We start from the raw sequence: 19,893 nt of genomic DNA, 5'->3' as shown, positions 1-19,893 counted from the left end.
CTGACTTGCCTCATCTTTGAGAGCAGCTCCATCCAACCATTCATCCATCCGACAAGGTTTATTAGAGACTGTGAGGCGCCAGGGACTAGGTTAGGCTCTAGGAATGAGATGACAAACGTCTCAGTCCCTGCTCTCAGAGGAGCTCACTCCAGTGGAGAGACAGATGGACAGAGAGACAATGAACTATACTTCATCATGCTAAATGCTGGGGTAGAGGCAGGCACGGGCACTGGGAACTCAGCAGGGTGTTAGGGGGAGCCAGGGGAGGATTCTTGGGGACTGTGATACTGAAGACTTATCTTTCAGCACAAGTAGGAATTGAGCAGTTAGAAACCAGGAAGGAAGAGTTGTAGGCAGAGGAAGCACACACATGAATTGTCTGTGAGCACACTATTCCCTAGGTGAGGCCTGGGCAAACGTGTGCTTGGAGGAGTGGTGAGCTCTGAGGTCAGGTAAGCAGACCATGAGCTGCTCTTGTCAGACCTTGTATGCTGGACAGAGGGACTTAGATATGGTGCAGGGCTGACATGAAGGCATCAAGGAATTGTATGCTGGGTAGCAACGTGAAGAGCACTGTTTTGGAATGTCCCTTTGGCCTTGGTGTTGAGAACTGCAATGAGGAGTATGCTCTTGGATATAGGGAGACTGGGGAGGAAGCCAGTGGCTTTGGGGTCCCCAGTGGAATGAAAACATGTGTGTGTGTGTGTGTGTGTGTGTGTGTGTGTGTGTGTGTGTGTGTGTTGGGGGGGGGTCCTAATTACAATAGGAAAGGATTTTTTTGTGTAAGAGCTTTACTTATGTTCTCCTAGTCCTGTAAGACACATTTTTTTTGTAAAAGCTCCATACATAGCCTCTTATAATCTCTAAGGATGGAGTCTCTTCAAAGTGATCATCCATTACACATAATACACAGAACAAAGGGCTATCCCTTGTCCTCAAAATGCAGCTTGTGCTCTCCTAAGCACAGGGGAGGGGAGGCCAGGGCTCTCAACTTTGGCACTATTGACATTTTGGGCTGGTCAGTCTTTGTTGTAGTGCTGTCCTATGTATTGTATGATACTAAGCAGCATCCCTGACCTCTACCAACTAGATGCCAGTAGTGTCCCCAGATTGTGATGACCAAAAATGTCTCCAGACACCGCCAAACACCCCCTGGGGAGTGTGTGTGTGCAAAAATTGCCCCTGTTTGAGAACCACTGGATTAGACAATGGCAGAGTAAAAAGTGAAACTTATCCTGCCACGGGTAATGGCGTTCCTGTCTCATCAGACTATTGGGATTTAGCTCTGTCTCCTTCCAGAGTCAAGAGAGGAGTTAGCCAGATTTTAAATCTCTGTGCCAAGCATGGACTCAGTGTTTCATGCAAATCACAGTCATTCTGTGAGAAGATTTCTTCTCCCCTATGTTATAGGTGAGGAATATAAAGGACAAACAATGCAAGTGCCCATCCACAGAGACAAGAAAATTATGGTATAGTCATGTAATAGATTATTCTGATTCAGGGGAAAATGACTGGACAATGGCTACATGCAATATAAGTGAACCTTACCAATGAAATGTGGATTGATATAAACAAGCCTCAGAGAGCACACATGTATCTAAAGTTCAAAACAATACACATACATGAATTTACATGTATGAGTACATATGCATGTACACATATATGCAAATACACACATTATGTTATATATACTATCCTACATAATAAATAGCTAATATGCTAATTAAACCAAACAGCAGAACGACCATCCAGACGACCTTCTGGATAAAGCCGGGACTGCGAGGGCCAATCCCCTTTCACGAATTCCATGCATCAGGCCTCCAGTATATTTTACATCTATATTCACAAAATGATAAACACAAAATTCAGGATAGTCATAGCTGGTAACGTACACATGATTAAAACCCAGTTCTGCCCAAAGCCTGTGATTTTTCTGTATTGCCATATTTCCTGATGTGATCCCAACAGTCCTTTGTGCCTTGAACTAAAATGAAAGTTGTCTTTATTAAGACGTTTCTTTTTTTCCAGCTTTACTGAGGTATAATTGACAAATAAAGTTTTAAGATATTGAAAATGTACAGTATGATGATTTGATATACATATATAGGAAAAGGATTTCTCTCATCTAATTAATGAACACATTCATCTCTTCACATATCTATCATTTTTATGAGAACTTATTAGTTTTCTTAGCAAATTTTAATTATGCAATGCAGTGTTATCAACCATGGTATAGCCATTAGATCTGCAGAACTTCTTCTAATAGCTGAAAGTTTGTACCCTTTTACCAAAGGGAGGAAAGAGAAGAAATAGAGAAAAAATGGATGTAAAAATGGATTTCTTTGAAACAGTAACAGTGGTATATATGGGTAAAGGACATAGCTATCTTTTTCAGATTGAAGTTGACTGATTTCTCAAATACATTTAAGTTCCATTTTGATTAACTTACTTGGTATTTATTCCTAAATATCTACATCCCAAACCTCTCATCTCTCAAGTATTTCCTTTTGGAAGATGAGAGGTTTGGGATATATATATTTAGGAATAAGACATCCTTTAGGGACCCGTGTAGTTTACAAGATGTTGAAATGAATAGCAATGAAATGAGGGCAAAAGAAGTGACTGATGCTGTGACATAAAAAGCAATGGTAGATTTCATTCCATCGCCCCTTTCCTCTGTCAGTCCATTTAAAGAACTTATATGCATATATGATAGTCCATAAACACAGACAATAGCACGGTGAAGGTCTCAGGGGGAGGGGAGGGTACGGGTACAAGGTGAAGGGAGTCAATGGGGGGAAAAGGGAACATCTATAATACTTTCAACAATAAAGATAAAATTTTAAAAAGAAAGCAGAGCACACACACACACAAATAAAAAGATATATGTATCCCTACCAAAAAAAAAAAAAAAAAAGCAATGGTAGAGGAAAGGCATTTTAACCACTAGGGGAAGAATTTTCTAGGCATCATTCAATCCGAAAATTGTCTCTTTTTAAAATGAGGGGGTGGAGGGTATAAGGTGATGGCACTTTGTATCTGGTACTTTGAAAAGTATCTTCCAGGATGTCCGGCACTCTCAATAATTCAAACAGAGAGTAAGAGCAAAAGTTCATCAATGCAATTGATGAACTCCTGCTACTTTGAACACAGGGTCATGAGCTAAGAGGTCCAACAGAGTGAGTCAGTGGCAGAACCAGAAATCCAGAGCAGCCCTGTCTGGCTCTCAAAGCCATGGTCTATCCATTCCACCCTGCATCTCCATTGTGAGCCAGGCCAGGGCGTGGACCGGTGTGGGATGCTGGAGTTGGATGGTGAAGCAGAGCCTGGACCAGCCCAGAGGAAGAGGGGAAGGATCAGAAAAGCACCTTGCAAATCCCTCTTGGAAGAGGTTGATTTAACACTAACACAACTTCGCAGCTATGGCCTCATGCCACATCTGGTTGTTGCATTTTTATATTTACAGAATATCTATGCTTTGACTTCATAGTGTGAGTTTAACCTTTCCTGATGAAGCATATGGCAGTTTTAAATATCCAAATTCAATGATTGTCTTTGGATGTATTGATGAGCAGAGGTAAGTACTCATACCCGTTTGATCTGATGACTACAGTCACCGGAGAGGGCAGATGACCCCTGCGTGGGGTCTGGGCCACCCACACGTAGCAGGTGTATTGCTGCAAGAATGTCAGCCTTCAGTCACTATGTTAAAGTCATCCCATTCCCCCTCCAAAGTCGGGAGGTCTAGTAGGTGGTCAGTTTCAGAGGAATTTGGGTCAGCCTAACTTAGGTTTGAATCTTATTTCTACCCTTCATTACTTGCATAATTTGGGAAACACGATTTAAATTCCAAGTTGGTTTGTTACCTCCAAAATGGTGGTGACAATCATACCTAGTAACTAGGGTCACTGCAAAGATTCCATGAAAAATGCCGCCTAGGACTTGGTACGTAGTAGGTATGCGATAAATGGAAGCTGTTACTATTGTCATTGGTCTTAGCAGAGTTGTTTCAGGAAAGCCAAATGGGAAAGGTCTAGAAAGAATGTCCTTGACTGATTTTCTGTTCTCCTTCTCTGACATCATCCTCCCTTAACTGGGTCAGGGCTTCGTTTCTGAATTGAATGGCCCAGAGCTGCATTCCTGGTGGGAGAGCGGGCTACGGCCTCCTGATGAGAGGTTGTGCTGGGAAAGGCCTGCTTCCGGGAGGTCGGAGCACAACCTGTAAAAGCGACAGCTCATCGCCGGGCAGGAGCAGCATCCAGGAATCCAAACTTAGCAAAGAACACTCCCCACTCAACAGACAAGTTGTAAAAGCATCTCCCCGGCTCCTGAAGCTTGCTAATCAGATGTCTGCCTGCAAACCGGTGGAAACAACAACAAGGAAAGATGCTCCATGTCGCGCCAACACCCCTAGTGGAGGCCTATAAAGCCCCTGTGTATCAGATGTCTTCCTGGCAAATGAGCCCCAGCGCCATGATGGACGGCTGTTGTCCTGGAAATGCCGTGGCCATTCCAGCTGGGCCCACCATCTCCATGTGCCCAGCGAGTGGCAGCTTCCGAAATGGCATCCTTTTCCCTAGCTTCTGCCGGAGCAGAACCTGGCAACTGGTCACATGCCGAGGACACTGCCAGCCATCCGGCAGTGTCCCAGGAGGCTGTGGACCTGCTCCATGCCACCCTACCTGCCTTCCAGAAACTTCCTGTGTGGGCTTTGTTTGCCAACCCATTTGCTCCTGCACAGCCGGCTACGAATCCAGCACCGGTCAGGCTCCTTGTCTGGTTAGCTCCTGCCAGCCCTCCTGCTCAGAACCCGCCGGCGGCCGGGAAAAGTGCTGCAAAGCCAGTCCCAGTCAGCCAAGTTCCTGCCAGGGACCTGTCTTCATGTCCGGATCGCGCCAGGCAGCTGGTGACCAATCAGTCTGCCGTGACACTAGGTCCTGCCAGCCATCCTGCTCTGAGGTGACTCCCTGTCCTGAAACATCGTGCCCACCGACCGCCTGTGCAGCTACTCCATGCCAGCCAACTTGCTGCCAAGCGGGTTCATGCCACCCCGTGAGTGGTGAAGGTCAGCCCTGCAGATCAACTTATTACCAGCCTATCTGCTACGTTTTCAAGACTTGCCAATCAGTTCCCTGCATGCCCGTTCCCTGCCAGCCATCGCCTTGCGTGTTCGGTTCTTGCGATCCTGCTTGCTGTGTGACCTCCCCTTGCCAGCCACCACCCTGCCAAGCAGCTCCTTTCAGATCCTTCATCTGCCGGCCGGCAGCTAACTGCCAGCCCCCTTGCTCTGTGAAGAACTCTTGCACACCCGCATCCTGTGGCACCGGGCCTTCTAGTCAACCAACCTGTGGCGGACCCACCTCCTGCCACCAAGGTGGCTGCAAATCCCCTTCCGGCCAACCCGCCTGCTGTGTGACAGGTTCAGGCAAAGTGTCCAGTGGTGACTCCAATTGCTTCCAGCCAACCCCTCCACGTCCCTGCAAAGCCAGCCCCTGCTTGCCGACTTCCTGTCAACCCGGCCTCGAGTCCAGCTCCTGTATGGCAACTCATGGCTGACGGAGCCCTCTTCACACCTCCTCTGAGCTCTGCAGCTGTCTGCCAGGGTACAGCCATCCCGCGGCGCCCGCCCCCGGCCAAGCACAAACGCTGCCTGCTTGCTCACGCGCCCCATTCCTGCCCCACCCTCTGTCCAGGTCCTGGCGTGGGAACTTGTCCGGCCACAAGAGATCCTTCCTAACCAAGGAGAAGCTGTCAGCAAGCACGGTCCCCACAACTGCTTGCCTTTCCTGATGTCAGTGCCCTTCACTTCCGCAAGGCCTTCTTCCCACTTTTCCTTTTGATGCTGCCCAGTCCTTCAAAAGACTCCTTGGCTGCCAGCTGCTAATTAAAGTGGGACTTGTCAAGCATGATGAGCAAGACTCTCAGAGCGCTTTCTTTCCTTTCAGTGCACCGCTCTGTGGATTTCCTTCAGGCCTCCTTGGGCCACGATGACGCCGGGCCCTCTGAGTCAGGGGTCTGCCTTTGGTGTTCGATTCTTGCAACCCTATTTACTGATAAAGTGGATGTGCCTTTTGCACCCTCTCCGTGCCATTATCTTCTTCCCTTGTCAGGTACATCCTTATATGCCCTTCTAGTCACTGTTCCATTTAATAAAAACAAACAATACATACGTACTATTTATAAAGAAGTCAAACAATAGAGTACCAGGGTTTAGAAATTTAAGCATTGATATACATAATGTAAAATTATGAAATTTACTTTTTCCCTTTATTATTGTTTTTAAGAATATTTCAGGTATATGGCTCTTTACTTTGAGTTCAGGTTAGCCATCGTGTTTCTTCCCTAGCAAACTCCCGATGCCTTGAGTACCTGCAGAAAAGACTATTTTGTAGCTCTGCCCCACGCTGTCTGCCTAATTGTCCCTCTAGTACAGCGGTTCTCAACCTTCCCAATGCCGTGACCCTTTAACACAGTTCCTCATGTTGTGGTGACCCCCAACCATAACATTATTTTCGTTGCTACTTCATAACTGTAATTTTGCTACTGTTATGAATTGTAATGTAAATATCTGATATGCAGGATGTATTTTCATTGTTACAAACTGAACATAATTAAAGCATAGTGGTTCATCACAAAAACAATATGTAATTATATATGTGTTTTCCAATGGTCTTAGGCGACCCCTGTGAAAGGGTCGTTCAACCCCCAGAGGGGTCGAGACCCACAGGTTGAGAACCGCGGCTCTAGTACATCTCTCATCCAGGGTCTCAGCTTGAATTGGGGATCAAGGGCTTATTGTTATTGGGTAAAGTGAGAAGTTGCCATTGGAAATGAGACATGTTTTAGCAACTGTCACTGAATTCAGTCTATATTTCTGTGCTCTCTTCATAAGGTATTAGGAGAGTCCTTTCCAAATCGCCCTGTGGAAATCCAGATTCATTTTCTACTAAGTTTCTTGGATCAACTAATCTAGCAAAAATAAAAAGCTAAAGCATTTGCCATGACTTGGTCTAAGTGGTCCCATGTTCTCTTTCTAGGGAATCACAAAGGGTCTTTTGAGCAATCCATCCTAGAATATTTTCCTGAGGTGAGGTCAAACTTAAAGGTGCATGATTTGCAGGAACTTGAACATGGAATGGCATCTGCTTGTCTGAACACATTCGGCATCTCTCGTTCTCTAAGATTCCTCACTGTCGATGTGTGTTTTACTTCTATTCTCCAAGTGCTCTGGGACATAATGTGCAAGAAACTGAATGAGGTCAAGAGCTTGGTTTTTATCATGCCCTTATCTTGGGTAAGGAATGTTTTTGTCTAGAAAGAGGGTCTGAAGGCTTTCTGGCCAAGGGCAGGCTATAAAGCTGAACCATCATACAACTCAACAAAAGGAAGATAAACAATCCAATCAAAAAATGGGCAAAGGACCTAAATAGACACCTTTTAAAAGAGGACATTCAGAAAGCCAAAAGACATATGAAAACATGCTCAAAGTCACTAATCATCCGAGAGATGCAAATCAAAACAACAATGAGGTACCATCTCACACCTGTCAGAATGGCTATCATCAACAATTCAACAAACGACAAGTGCTGGAGAGGATGTGGAGAAAAAGGAACACTTGTGCACTGCTGGTGGGAATGCAGACTGGTGCAGCCACTATGGAAGACAGTGTGGAGTTTCCTCAAAAAACTACAAATGGAACTCCCATTTGACCCTGTGATTCCACTTCTAGGAATATATCCCAAGAAACCAGAAACACCAGTCAGAAAGGATATATGCACCCCTATGTTCATAGCAGCACAATTCACCATAGCTAAGATCTGGAAACAGCCTAAGTGCCCATCTGTAGATGAATGGATTAGAAAACTGTGGTACATCTACACGATGGAATACTATGCTGCTGTAAAAAAGAAGGAACTCTTACCATTTGCAACGGCATGGATGGAACTGGAGAGCATTATTCTAAGTGAAATAAGCCAGTCAATGATGGAAAAATATCACATGATCTCACTCATTTCTGGATAATAAAGACCATTATAAACGTATGAACAAAAATAGATACAGCAGCAGAGCTGCCTCGAACAGACTGTCAAACTACAGCAGGAAGGCTGGGGAGGGTGGGAGGGCATGAGGGGGGGCGGGTAAGATATCAACTGAAGGTCTTGTATGCATGCATATAAGCATAACCAATGGACATAAGACACTGGGGGGTAGGGGAGGCCAGGGGATTGTCAAGGGCGGGGGAGGGGGGGTGGGGGAAAGGAGACATATGTAATACTCTTTGTAATACTTTAAGCAATAAAAAAAAAAAGCTGAACCAGGAACAATAAAGAAAACGTGACAATAAAGGAGACATATGCATGCTTTCCTTATCGGCTTTACACGCTCTACTTAACGTAGGTTTCCTTGATTTATGTTTTGGGCATGAGGAAGTCTGAAGGGGTCCACTCTGGTGTTGTTAATCAAGGTTTCTGAGAGGAGAAGGCCTGAGAGCACCAACACAGGATTCAACCCCTGGTAGAAAAGGCTTCTAACGGAGAGGTTCCCATGGGATCAGAAAGGGCTGGGATTGGGGAGAGACTGCTGTGCCTGTCTCAGCAGTGAGCAGAGCCTTCCCTCTAGGACCCAGTTTTCATTAATATTTGTAAACGGACACAGTGCTGCTACACTCTTTCTGAGCTTCCCAGAAATTCTTGGCCATATGGCGGCTGGAGAAAAATGATGAGAGTGACCTGACTTGTGGGTTTGATTCACGAGTCTGGCCGAAGCCAAGGAGCAGTGGAGCCTTCCCAGGCATCTCAGACAGGGACTGTAGGTCCCAAGGCACTAAAAGAAAAGTGGAAGGAGTGGATGAAATGAAGACGGAGGCTGAGCCCCTGAAATGAACCCCTGTTCCTTTCCTAACAGTCTCACTCGCACAGGAGTGCCTAATCGAGAGGTTGACCTTCATGTTTGACCCATCTCATAACAAGTGTGTAACTCATGGGAGGGAGGGAAGGAATATGATGGGTGTGAACAAAGACACACAAAAATGAGTAATGCAATATTCTGATGATAACTCCACATCACTGATAAACAAAAAATTTTTATTGTTTTATTGTAAAAATTTTTTTTGGAAGAGAATGATAAGTAAGTCCAGCCATCCAAAAATACAATTAGAAATATCATAAATAACCAAAAGATATTATGGTAGGAATGAACAAAAACATAGATTTCATGAAAGATGCTAATGATGCAATAGTATGAGTGAGGACGCATAAGTGGGGCCTACACTGAGATGCCACCCAACACTTGGAATCTACACTAAAAAGGACCAAATTATGTAAAGTCACCTTAAAACGAAGGATATCTTCAAAGTTGGAGGAATTGATTCAGATCTGAAGATATAGGCAATGTGAAACGTAACCGAGGGTGTTGGCATCATGGAAACTCGGCATGAAGACATCGCTGAGGCAAATGTTGGCCGTGCCCCTGCCAAGCACTGAACAGGGGAGATGGAGAGTTAGTCACAGGACTGTGAGTTTTCAAGTTCCATTCGTGAGGACTATTGTGAAAGAAAGGTGCCAAATGCCATCTGACATTAATTCCTTTAACTTCCAGTGCCAATTCCGTGCTCGTGTGGTAGCTCAGGGGTTCCTGTTACAGTCTATTCTCCTGTAAGTTCATAAGTAGGCGTCCTTGCTTTATGGGCTTGGCTAATGTGAGTCTGCTCCAAGAGGTGGCTTCCTCCTTGGTGTGTAAACAAAAATCAGGTCCACGGTCATGATTAAGGCTGTGAGTTCTGCCCTGAATGCCTTTCAGAAGACAACTTCTCCCTCTCCCCCTTCTTCAAGGGAATGCCTAGTCCCATGACAGTGTGTACATTTTCTTTAAAGCAGACGCTATGTGAATGCTTATGGACTTCGGAGAATGATAACATGCCAGTAAGCAATCAACTAAGTAATGATGGGGTAAGGCAGAGTTCTCAGGGCCCTCAAAGAATCTCAGGCATGGCAGGAATCCTGATAAAAACCTCTGAGTGGCTGTCAGTTCTGATGCTCGAATGCATCGTAATAAAAAAAATGCATGCACCCAGGGTGGTCCAGCCCATCCTTGGAGACCTCTTTTGAAGAGTTTCTCCACATTTCAGGTCATACTCATCCTCGGCCCGCTGGACTTTTCCTCCATCAGAAGAATCTATGCTACAGTCAGAATGGCATTCCTAGGCACTTCCCGACTCGTATTAGCCCCACCTTCTATTTCAGTGCCCTTTGCCAGGAAACCCCATTCCTTTTCCTCTAAACATGGCCATTACCCTCCGGCTCTGTAGGACACAGCACTTCCCTGACTGGTTGTCACAGATTTTAAGATGGTGGCGGAGACTGAAGAGAAGAGTCCTATTTTCTTTTTAAGATTCTTAGAGGGGACAGGGAGGGGCTGGCCACTTTCCCCAGGCTGAGTTCATGAGTTTATGTCAGGATAGATGAGGCAGACCAGCAGCTGGCACACTGAGCTACAGGAAAAAGGAAGAAGCAAATCAAAGTGAAACAGGCTCCACACCACTCAGCAGCCTTGCAATTTAACAATTAACCGAATGTTGGTTGGCAGCAAAGCTGGGGGAGTGAGATTATTGGCACGTTTGACTGACAGGTCTATCATTAAGGAGAAATGCCAATTTGTTTCCTAAAGGGGCTGAACAAATTTATACCACCCTCCACCCCTCCGGCAATGTGCAAGAGCTGCAGTAGTTTCACATCCTCCCTAAATTTTTGATATTGTCAGACTTTTACATTGTTTTTCAATATAGTGGTGTAAATTGGAATTTTGAGTTTTTAAAATATATATATTTTTATTGATTTAAGGGAGGAAGAGAGAGATAGAAATATCAATGATGAGAATCATTGAGCAGCTGACTCCTGCATGCCCCACAATGGGGATGGAGCCCACAACTGGGACATGTGCCCTGACCGGGAATCGAACCGTAACCTCCTAGTTCATAGGTCAATGCTCAAACACTGAGTTATGCTGTCCAGGCAGAATCTTGAGGTTTTGAATTGTATTTTTCTCAATTACTTACAATTTTTTTTTAACATTTCTTGGCTATACTGTATGTTTCCTCTAAATAAAATTCCTAGCTACATCTTTTACCCACTTCTCTATTGAGTGGTTCATGGTTACTGGTTGTGGGAGTTATGTTGTTGAGACCAGTCCTTTGCCTCTGTGTGTCCCAGTCAATACCATGTGAGAGAAGAACTGGCCACACAGCATGGGCGGCAGCAAGGCTGGCAGCAGCTGGGCACCCAGCATGGGTGAGCCCATGAACTCATGAAAAATAGTAAACAGTTGTTTTTAGTGCTGGTTTGTAACAAAGCAACAGATAATTAAAATAATATAAAACTCTGTTTTATTCATATCCTAAGGCCCAAGTTTTCTTTCATAACATTATTGAACTTTGGTATCATTTTTAGCTGATCAATCTTCCCAGAGTTGTATCTATTTTGTTCAATTTAGAAAAGGCCAAACTTTTGGTTTTGTTGAATTTAATATATATGTATGTGTATGTATATATATATATATATGTGTGTGTGTGTGTGTGTGTGTGTGTGTGTGTGTGTGTGTGTGTGTGTCTGTTTTACTAATTTCTACTCTTGTTTGTTTAGGTATTCGTTTTCTTCTGTGTAGTTTGGGGGCAATGCTATTGCTTTTCTCTTAACTTCTTAAGTTGGGGCATTTAACTCATTGATTTTGAGGTTTTCTTCTCTTCTTATATAAGTACTTAAACATATAAATCATCCTCAAAGCATTTTTTGTTGCATCCCATGAGTTTTGGGATGTCACGTTTATTATTATCCAACTCTACACATTTAGATAACTCCTCTGTATTGTAGATTTTACTCCTGTGTTTTGTACATTTATCCACTTCCCCCACCCATCTTAGCTCTGTATGGCCCAACCAGAAAGGGGTGCTACTGGCATCTAGTGGGTAGAAGCCAGATGCTGCCAAACACTCCTAGGTCACAACACGGCACCTTCACCAGCCAACAAAGAATTATCTTGCTGGCGCTCAGTCCCACAACATTTTCTAATTTGTTTTGAAATTAAAACTTAAGTATCATTGAGCAGAAGCAAAAGACACAGTTTTGGGTCTGAGTCTGTCCAAATCAGCTATCTAACATGACCCCATGAAATGTTCTCATGTGAAAAATGGAGATAATTATTTTGGGGGAATTATATGAAGCTCAGAATGGATCATGCATATGATGTGCAGCAGGTGTATAAATCTTGGTGTATAAATCAGGATGCTGTACAATAAAACCAAGCACAATATGGAATGCACAGAATTTATTAAGAAATAGAGGTACAACTTCCCATAACCAGGAAGCCAACTCAGAGTGACTGTGGAAGAAGAAAGCAGGATTACAGGAACCAGGAGCGCATTAGAAATGAAAACAGGACTGAGAAGATTTTCAGCAGTTGCAGAAAACCTATATAACAGTTACAAGAATTCCTTTTTCTAAGTTACTCAGAGGATGAAGAGCTGGACTACGGAGTCAAAGCAGAGACCACAGCTCCATATCGAGGATGCCCGAAGCTGACACATGTTCTACACACGCGGGAGGAAGAGGATTGGGGATGTCCTCTGCTCTCCATCCAGCTGATTCAGAATCTTGTATCAGCACACGAGTCACAGAAATTTAGGTACAGCATGCTGGTTGTCAGCCAAGTTGAGGAAGTGAATTTGTTTCCAAAATGGCGAGTCAGTTAAGAGGTGTTGTGTGAAGATGGTGGTTCTTTGGTCAGGTGATCAGCAGCAGGAAGGCTGGCAGCAGCTGGACACACAGCAAGGGCGGCAGCAGCAGCTGGGTCGGCAGCAGGTGGTTTTACAGCAGGTGGTCTGACAGCAGGTTGGGCGGCAGCAAGGCTGGCAGCAGCTGGACCCACAGCATGGGCGGCAGCAAGGCTGGCAGCAGCTGGACACACAACATGGGCGGCAGCAAGGCTGGCAGCAGCTGGACCCGCCACAGCTGGACTGGCAGCAAGGAGTGCTACAGCAGCAAGGCTGGCAGCAGCTGCTCACACAGCAGGGGCGGCAGCAGGTGGTCTGACAGCAGGTTGGGCGGCAGCAAGGCTGGCAGCAGCAGGACCCACAGCTGGACCCACAGCAGGTGGGCCTGCAGCAGCTGGGCTGGCAGCAAGGGGAGCAGCACATGGTGTCAGGTATGGAGGGTGGGTTCCTGTTCAGAGGTGAGTTTCTCAGATGCTGAGGGCTCCCCTTCTATCCTGGGGCTTTTATACGCTCTCCCACCCAGTTTGGACCAATGAGTAGAACTTTCCTTGTTGTTGTTCATATTGTTTTCCACAGTCACTGGGGAATTGTAAAAAAGGAAGTTATTTTCTACATGTTTTAATGAGTAGCAGATAAGTGTTTAATATGTTTCTTAATTGAGAATTACGGAAACTTTTTCAGATAAAAGGATGTTAGCATCGTTCCTGTTTTGTTCATAATCTAGTTAGTCATAAGATACAGTTCCTGATCACCTCATTAGGTTCAATACACTTTCCCTCCTCAGGTATTTTTAAATTGAATTTATTGGGATGATATTGATTTGCAAAACCGTACAGGTTTGAAGTGTACAGGGCAACAAAACATCATCTGCACATTGCCTCGTGCACCTCCGCCCCAGTCTCTTCCGGTCTCCATTTTCCCTCCCTCTGCCCACCTCCACCTATCCCCACCCCCCTTCCCCTCTGGTTATCACCGCACTGTTGTCTGTGTCTATGTGTTATGTATATGTTTTTTGACTAATCCCTTCACCTTCTTTCATCCAGCACCCCCTCCTCTCTGACAGATACCAGACTGTTCCATGAATTAATGCAGCGGTTCTCAACCTGTGGGTCGCGACCCCTTTGGCGGTCGAACGACCCTTTCACAGGGGTCGCCTAAGACCATCCTGCATATCAGATATTTACATTATGATTCATAACAGTAGCAACATTACAGTTATGAAGTAGCAACGAAAATAATTTTTTGGTTGGGTCACAACATGAGGAACTGTATTTAAAGGGCCAGAAGGTTGAGAACCACTGCATTAATGCCTCTGTTTCTGTTCTGTTCATTGTTTTTTCAGCTGACTTTGATTGGGACTTATTTCTGGGGTGATGGGCACGATGCTGACATGTTTACAGTGACAAACTGAATCCATGCCCAAGTCCAACTCTGTGTCAGGGAGAAAAAAAATTCTCCTTTACTCTTCTAGGTTCTGCTTGCTGGTCTAAGAGTTAAATGGACAAAATCTGATTAACAGGAAGAAAACAAACAACCATTTAAGAACATGTATAGCTCCTGTATACATGGGAGAGACTCGGGAACTAAGTCACTCCCCTGAGATGGCATCTGCCTTCACCTTAACGCCATCTTCAATAAAGACAAAAGCAGACCTGGGGAGTGGGGCGTTAGTTATGAGAGGTTGCCAGGGGAAGCACAGCAAACAAGGGTAAAGTTGTTCAGAGTGAAGTCCCTGCCTTCTCCATTGGTAGGAGTTTCTAGAGACTGTCATTCCCTCCTCCTGGTATAGCGTAGAGGGGATAAAACATAATTTCCCCTGTACACTCACCCCCTTTTCAACCAAAAGTAATTATAGTAAAACTAATTTGTTTTCATAACAAGTCGAGTCTTACTAAATTTGGCCTGCTTGTTTACCTAAGAGCGGCAAGAGTGGTGATGGGTCATATAGGCTCTTATATTTATGTTTACAGTTTATTAAAATTTTCAGGGTGATTTTGGTTAATAAAATTATATAGGTTTCAAGTGTATAATTCTATAATACATGGTCTGTATATTGCATTGTGTGTTCACTAACCAAAGTCAAGTCTCTTTCTGTCATCATATATCTGATCCCCTTTACCCTTTTTACCTCCCCCACCCACTCTGGTAACCACAACACTGTTGTCTGTGTCTATGAGTTTTTGTCTTATATGTTCAGTTTTATATCCCACATGAGTAAAATTATATGGTTCTTGACTTTTTTTATCTGACTTATTTTGCTTAGTATTATATCCTCAAGATCCACCCATATTGTTGCAAACGGCAGTATGTAATCTTTTCTTATGGCTGAGTAGTATTCCATTGTATATATGTATCAGATCTTCTTTATCCAATCATCAATGAAGGACACTTAGGTTGTTTCCATGTCTTGACCACCTTGAATCATGTTGCAATTAAATAGGCGTACATACATCTTTACAAACAAATGTTTTCAAATCTCGGGGTAGATACCCAGAAGATGGATTGTTGGGTCAAATGGTAACTCCATCCTTAGTTTGTTTGTTTTTTTTAGAAAGCTCCATATTGTTATTCTAGTGGCTGTACCAGTTTAGATTCCCACTAGCTGTGTCTGAGGGTTCCTTTTTCTTTACATCCTTTCAACACTTGCTATTACTTCTCTTGTTGATAATAACCATTCTAACAGGTGTGAGGTGGTACCTCATTGTGGTTGTGATTAGATTCTTTTAAATCTGTTTTGCTGGTACTTTTCATGTGGAATCTTCAGACTGAACTTTTAACAGCCTCTCGAGGCTAAGAAGCCAAGCCAGAAGATGCTTGCAATCAGCTTTGCCTGCAATACCTATAGATTTAGGTCAATTTCTCTCTTCTTGAGCTCCCCAAATATCCTGAGGTTCTTCCCACAGAAAATTAGCACTGGTTTCTTTTTCCTTCTTCACCCTTCCATGAATAGAAGATCTAATTTACTGTAGATCTTAGCAACCTCAGCCTATGTTTGTTTGTTTCTTTTTTATTAGGTTAAGAACTTTCACTTTTTCACTTAAAGGAAGCACTTTACAGTTTCTCTTTAGCATATCTGAGCTGCCAGCATCACTCTCTTACACTTTGGCCATTATTAAGTGAACACGAGTTACTTGAACACAAGCACTGCGGTAGCAAGGCAGTTGATCTAATAACTGAGACAGCTACTAAGTGGCTTACGGGTGAGTAGGGTATATAGTATGGACTTACTTGACAAAGGGAGGATTCACTACTCAGGTGGGATGGAGCAGGACAGTGCAAGATTTCACCATGCTACTCAGAATGGCATGCGACTTAAAACTTATGAATTGTTTATTTCTTGAATTTTCCATTTACTATTTTCAGACCATGGGTGACTGTGGGTAACTAAAACTACAGAAAGCAAAACCTCAGATTCAAGGGGTAACTGCTGTATACTGAAAAGTGTATAAAACATACATGTATAATATAATAATTACGAAGCAAGCATCTATCTATCCCAACACCCAAGTCAAACTAAAGAGAATTGCTGTCACCAAGAGGGCCCTGGATGTGTCTTCTCTTGACCACATCGCTCTCCTTCCCCCCCTACATATAATCACTGCCCTGATTCTTAATCTTTTCACTGATGTGCTTTACAGTTTCACCACCTAGGTATGCATCCTAACCATGATAGTTTAGTTTTACTTGTTTTTGAATTTTATATAAGTGGGATCTTCATATATGTATGGTGTGTTTTTATTCTCTCACTCAATTAAGAGTGTGGTAGGCAGCCCCTAAGGTGGCCCAGTGATTTCTACCTCTTGGTGTTCATGGTCTTAACATAATTCCCTCCCTGTGAGTAACATGCTTCTAACCAACCACCCTGGCAACATCAAGCGATTAAGTTATATGAGATGGTGACTTTCATCTTGCTAGCCGACTTTCTCTCGCCCTCAGGGCTTTGAGGAAGTGAGTGGCCCTGTGGGGGAGAAGTATGTGGCAAGGCACTGAGGACAGTCTCCATTCGACAACCAGTAGGGAACTGAGGCTCTCATTCCAATGGCCCTCGAGGACTGGAATCCTGTCAACAACTACATCTGTGAACTTGGAAGTGGATTCTTCTCCAGCTAAGACTTGAGATGAGATGCCAGTGCCAGCTAACACCTTGATTGCAGCCTTATGAATCATTAAGGAATGGAGAGCCCAGCTGAGCTTTACTTGGGATTCCTGATGCACGGAAACTGTGAGACAGTAAATGAGTCTCATTTTAAGCTGCTAAAATTTGAGGTAATATTAGCTAACAATAGATAATTCGTACAGATGTATCTAGTACCACACAACACAGAGATGAGGATGAAGGGATCAAAGGGTGCAGAGAAGTTAACAGGCTAGAATAGCTCTAGCCACAAGGCCAGGAAACCCAACCAGCTGAATAAGCTCCCAGGGAGGACTCAGGGGGTGCCCTCTGTAAGAAGGTAAGAAGGAATGAACAGGTAGAGAGGTCTGTTCTCTAAGGTTGGAGCTCGTGGTAGGGAATATCGTCCCAGAACTGAGTTCCCAAGGAGCAATGAGAATGAGAATGCCCTTGAAGTAGCAGAGGCCAGCTGGCAGCATTTAACGGTCAGAGTAATGTGGGTAGAAATACGTGATGGGCAGCAAGCACATTTGGGAGATCATCTGGGGTGAAGTCCTGTGGGACCCACAGGCTGAGGTCAGTGATCCCAATGGGAAGTTATGACCCCTCACCCAGTTTCCAGGCTGAGCCAGTTCTCAGATCTACAACCCACTGACTCATTGAAAGTAAGGCCAGTCCTCCAAGACCAAGGACCACAGCAAGTGTATGTAGCATTGATCACTCCAGTCCTTTCCCAAAGGAATCCACAGCCATTTCCTCAGGGGACGTTGTTGGTTACTGTATCTAAGTTGACACTGACAGTTGGCAACCATTCATAATATATGTTTAAAATGTGCTAAAGGACACAAGTAATTACATTTGGAATACTGGCGTCTTAGATTGGGTGCCCTCAGGAACAGACTCCCAAACAGGGGTTTGAGATCTAGTAGTTTATTTGGGAGATCATCCTAAAAGGCACTGCAGGGAACCTGGGAAGTGATCCGGGGAAGGAACGGAGGCCAGTGTAGGGTGATGGAATGAGCAGCTTACTCCTGTGGGCAGCTGGGCGTCACTCCACCAAGGACCTGTAGAGAGTGGTACTCCTTGCCCCACCTGAGAGGAAAGAGCTAGAGTATGTACCCACTGCACCCATCACTGGCCGAGCATTGATTCTACACACTTGGACCCCCGGCCTGCCTTAAGCTGGCTCCTTCATCCGGAGAAAGTCCACAGGCCGACGAATCAAAGTGTTTGCTGTAAGAAACCACCTTCCTACATTAAAACAAGGATGCTGAGGGCATAGAGGGGGGCATCCTGAAATCACCTGCTGTCCTCTGCTCCCTGCAGAGAGAACAACAGACCAATGACAGCTAAGGATGGCAAGTCAAGAGGAAAAATGACCAGACATGATACTCTTGTATTTGTATGCCTGGGAAATTCAGATTTATTTAAGATTTAGGGGCATCTCCATTTGAGAAAAGATGGCCGGGAAGAAATATATCAATAGGGATAACATGTTGGTTGAAAGATTTCAGAGAAAATTCAAACTTTGTGTTCATTTCAGAGAAAGGTAGTAACATGCTCTTGGGCGGGGGGGGGGCGGGGGGCAATATATTTGGAGGCCAAAGTCAGTTTAAGAATCAGTTGGAACTAAGTTTTAACAATTGGCCTCTCATGACTCAGTTCAGTTAAACTACATCAAGAAGATTGGCTGACGAAAACCAGTGGGCACAGTTCAGGGAAGTCAGCAGACTGGGCGGCAGCAGGTGGTCTGGCAGCAGGTGGGGCGGCAGCAGGTGGTCTTGCAACAGAGGGTCTGGCAGCAGCTAGGGCGGCAGCAGCTCGACACACAGCAGCTGGGGCGGCAGCAGCTGGAGCCACAGCAGGAGCCATAGCAGGAAGGGCGGCAGCAGCTGGAGCCACAGCAGGAGCCACAGCAGGAGGGGCGGCAGCAGCTGGACACACAGCAGCTGGGGCGGCGGCAGCAGGTGGTCTGGCAGCAGGTGGGGCGGCAACAGCTAGAGATGCAGCAGGTAGGCCTGCAGCAGCTGGAGCCACAGCAGGGGCGGCAGCAGCTGGAGCCACAGCAGGGGCGGCAGCAGCTGGAGCCACAGCAGGGGCGGCAGCAGCTGGAACCACAGCAGGGGCGGCAACAGCTGGAGCCACAGCAGGGGCGGCAGCAGCTGGACACACAGCAGGAGGGCCTGCAGCAGGTGGTCTGGCAGCAGCTGGGGCGGCAGCAGGTCTCCTGGCAGCAGCCTTGGCCACAGCTCTGGTCAGAGCAGACGGATCCACAACAGGAGTTGACCATGGTGTCAGAGGGTGGAGGTTCGGAGTGAGTTTTCAGGAAGGTGGGTTGGAAGGTTTGGAAGTCTGCTTGCCCCAGGTCCCCTTTTATACCCTGCTAAGGGCTGCTGTCATCAGAAGCTGTGCTCTTTCCTTGTCCTGTTTGTCCTAATTAACAGGTGATTAGGAAATTAGCCAGGTTTGTTTTCTTGGCTAACCTTTCAAGATGGATGGAAAACAATATTTCCTTTTCCTGATGGGTTAGGATTCCTCACTTCAGCTCTTCCTGGATCATCTCTTATGTGTCTTTCTTGCTTCATCTTCCTTAAAGAAAGCTGTCATGTGATTTATGCATTTAGATCATGTATGTGTGTCTCATGTTGCACAGCCCAACATGTCTGCCTTTGGGTGATAATAAGCCACATTCCTTTTGGTGACTTAGGGGGATACAGCTGCATTCTAGTTTGATGTCTCATTCATTGTGGGTCAGGTGGGCAGAGAAGTGTTGAATGTGAATCAGGGCATCGCTGGCATGAGAATAAGACTCTTAGGATATTTCCTCTCCCTACTGCTAATCAGGGACCATTTTCCAGACTTTCAGATGGGAAATAAGTAACTGGTGTACGAGGAAAAACCAAGTCATGAAATTTTGATGTTTCTTCTTTTCCCTCAGCTTTATTGAGGAATACATAATATGCAAAATATTACACTTCTAATGTATACATTCTGATGAGTTTGGACATATGCATGT

At 45.0% G+C, this 19,893-nt stretch overlaps 1 protein-coding gene across 2 annotated transcripts; it reads right to left on the bottom strand.

Annotated features, from left to right (window-relative positions):
* Positions 1 to 12,781: 12,781 nt before the first annotated feature.
* Positions 12,782 to 19,804, bottom strand: LOC132218997 (keratin-associated protein 4-12-like). Of its 2 annotated transcripts, XM_059670981.1 has the most exons (2): positions 18,610 to 19,804; positions 12,782 to 13,078 (listed from the first exon to the last, which is right to left on the bottom strand). In XM_059670981.1, the coding sequence occupies exons 1-2, from the start codon at positions 19,165 to 19,167 to the stop codon at positions 12,782 to 12,784; spliced, it is 855 nt and encodes a 284-aa protein (XP_059526964.1). In that variant the 5' UTR covers positions 19,168 to 19,804. The 2 variants fall into 2 exon arrangements, with proteins under 2 accessions (XP_059526964.1, XP_059526965.1); XM_059670982.1 differs by lacking the exon at positions 12,782 to 13,078 and having other exon boundaries at positions 18,252 to 19,804.
* Between the last annotated feature and the right edge of the window lie 89 nt (positions 19,805 to 19,893).

The sequence above is a fragment of the Myotis daubentonii genome, chromosome 16 (genome assembly GCF_963259705.1).
Source record: "Myotis daubentonii chromosome 16, mMyoDau2.1, whole genome shotgun sequence".
Lineage (NCBI taxonomy): Eukaryota > Metazoa > Chordata > Mammalia > Chiroptera > Vespertilionidae > Myotis > Myotis daubentonii.
This window is presented reverse-complemented; position numbering and strand designations above follow the sequence as displayed.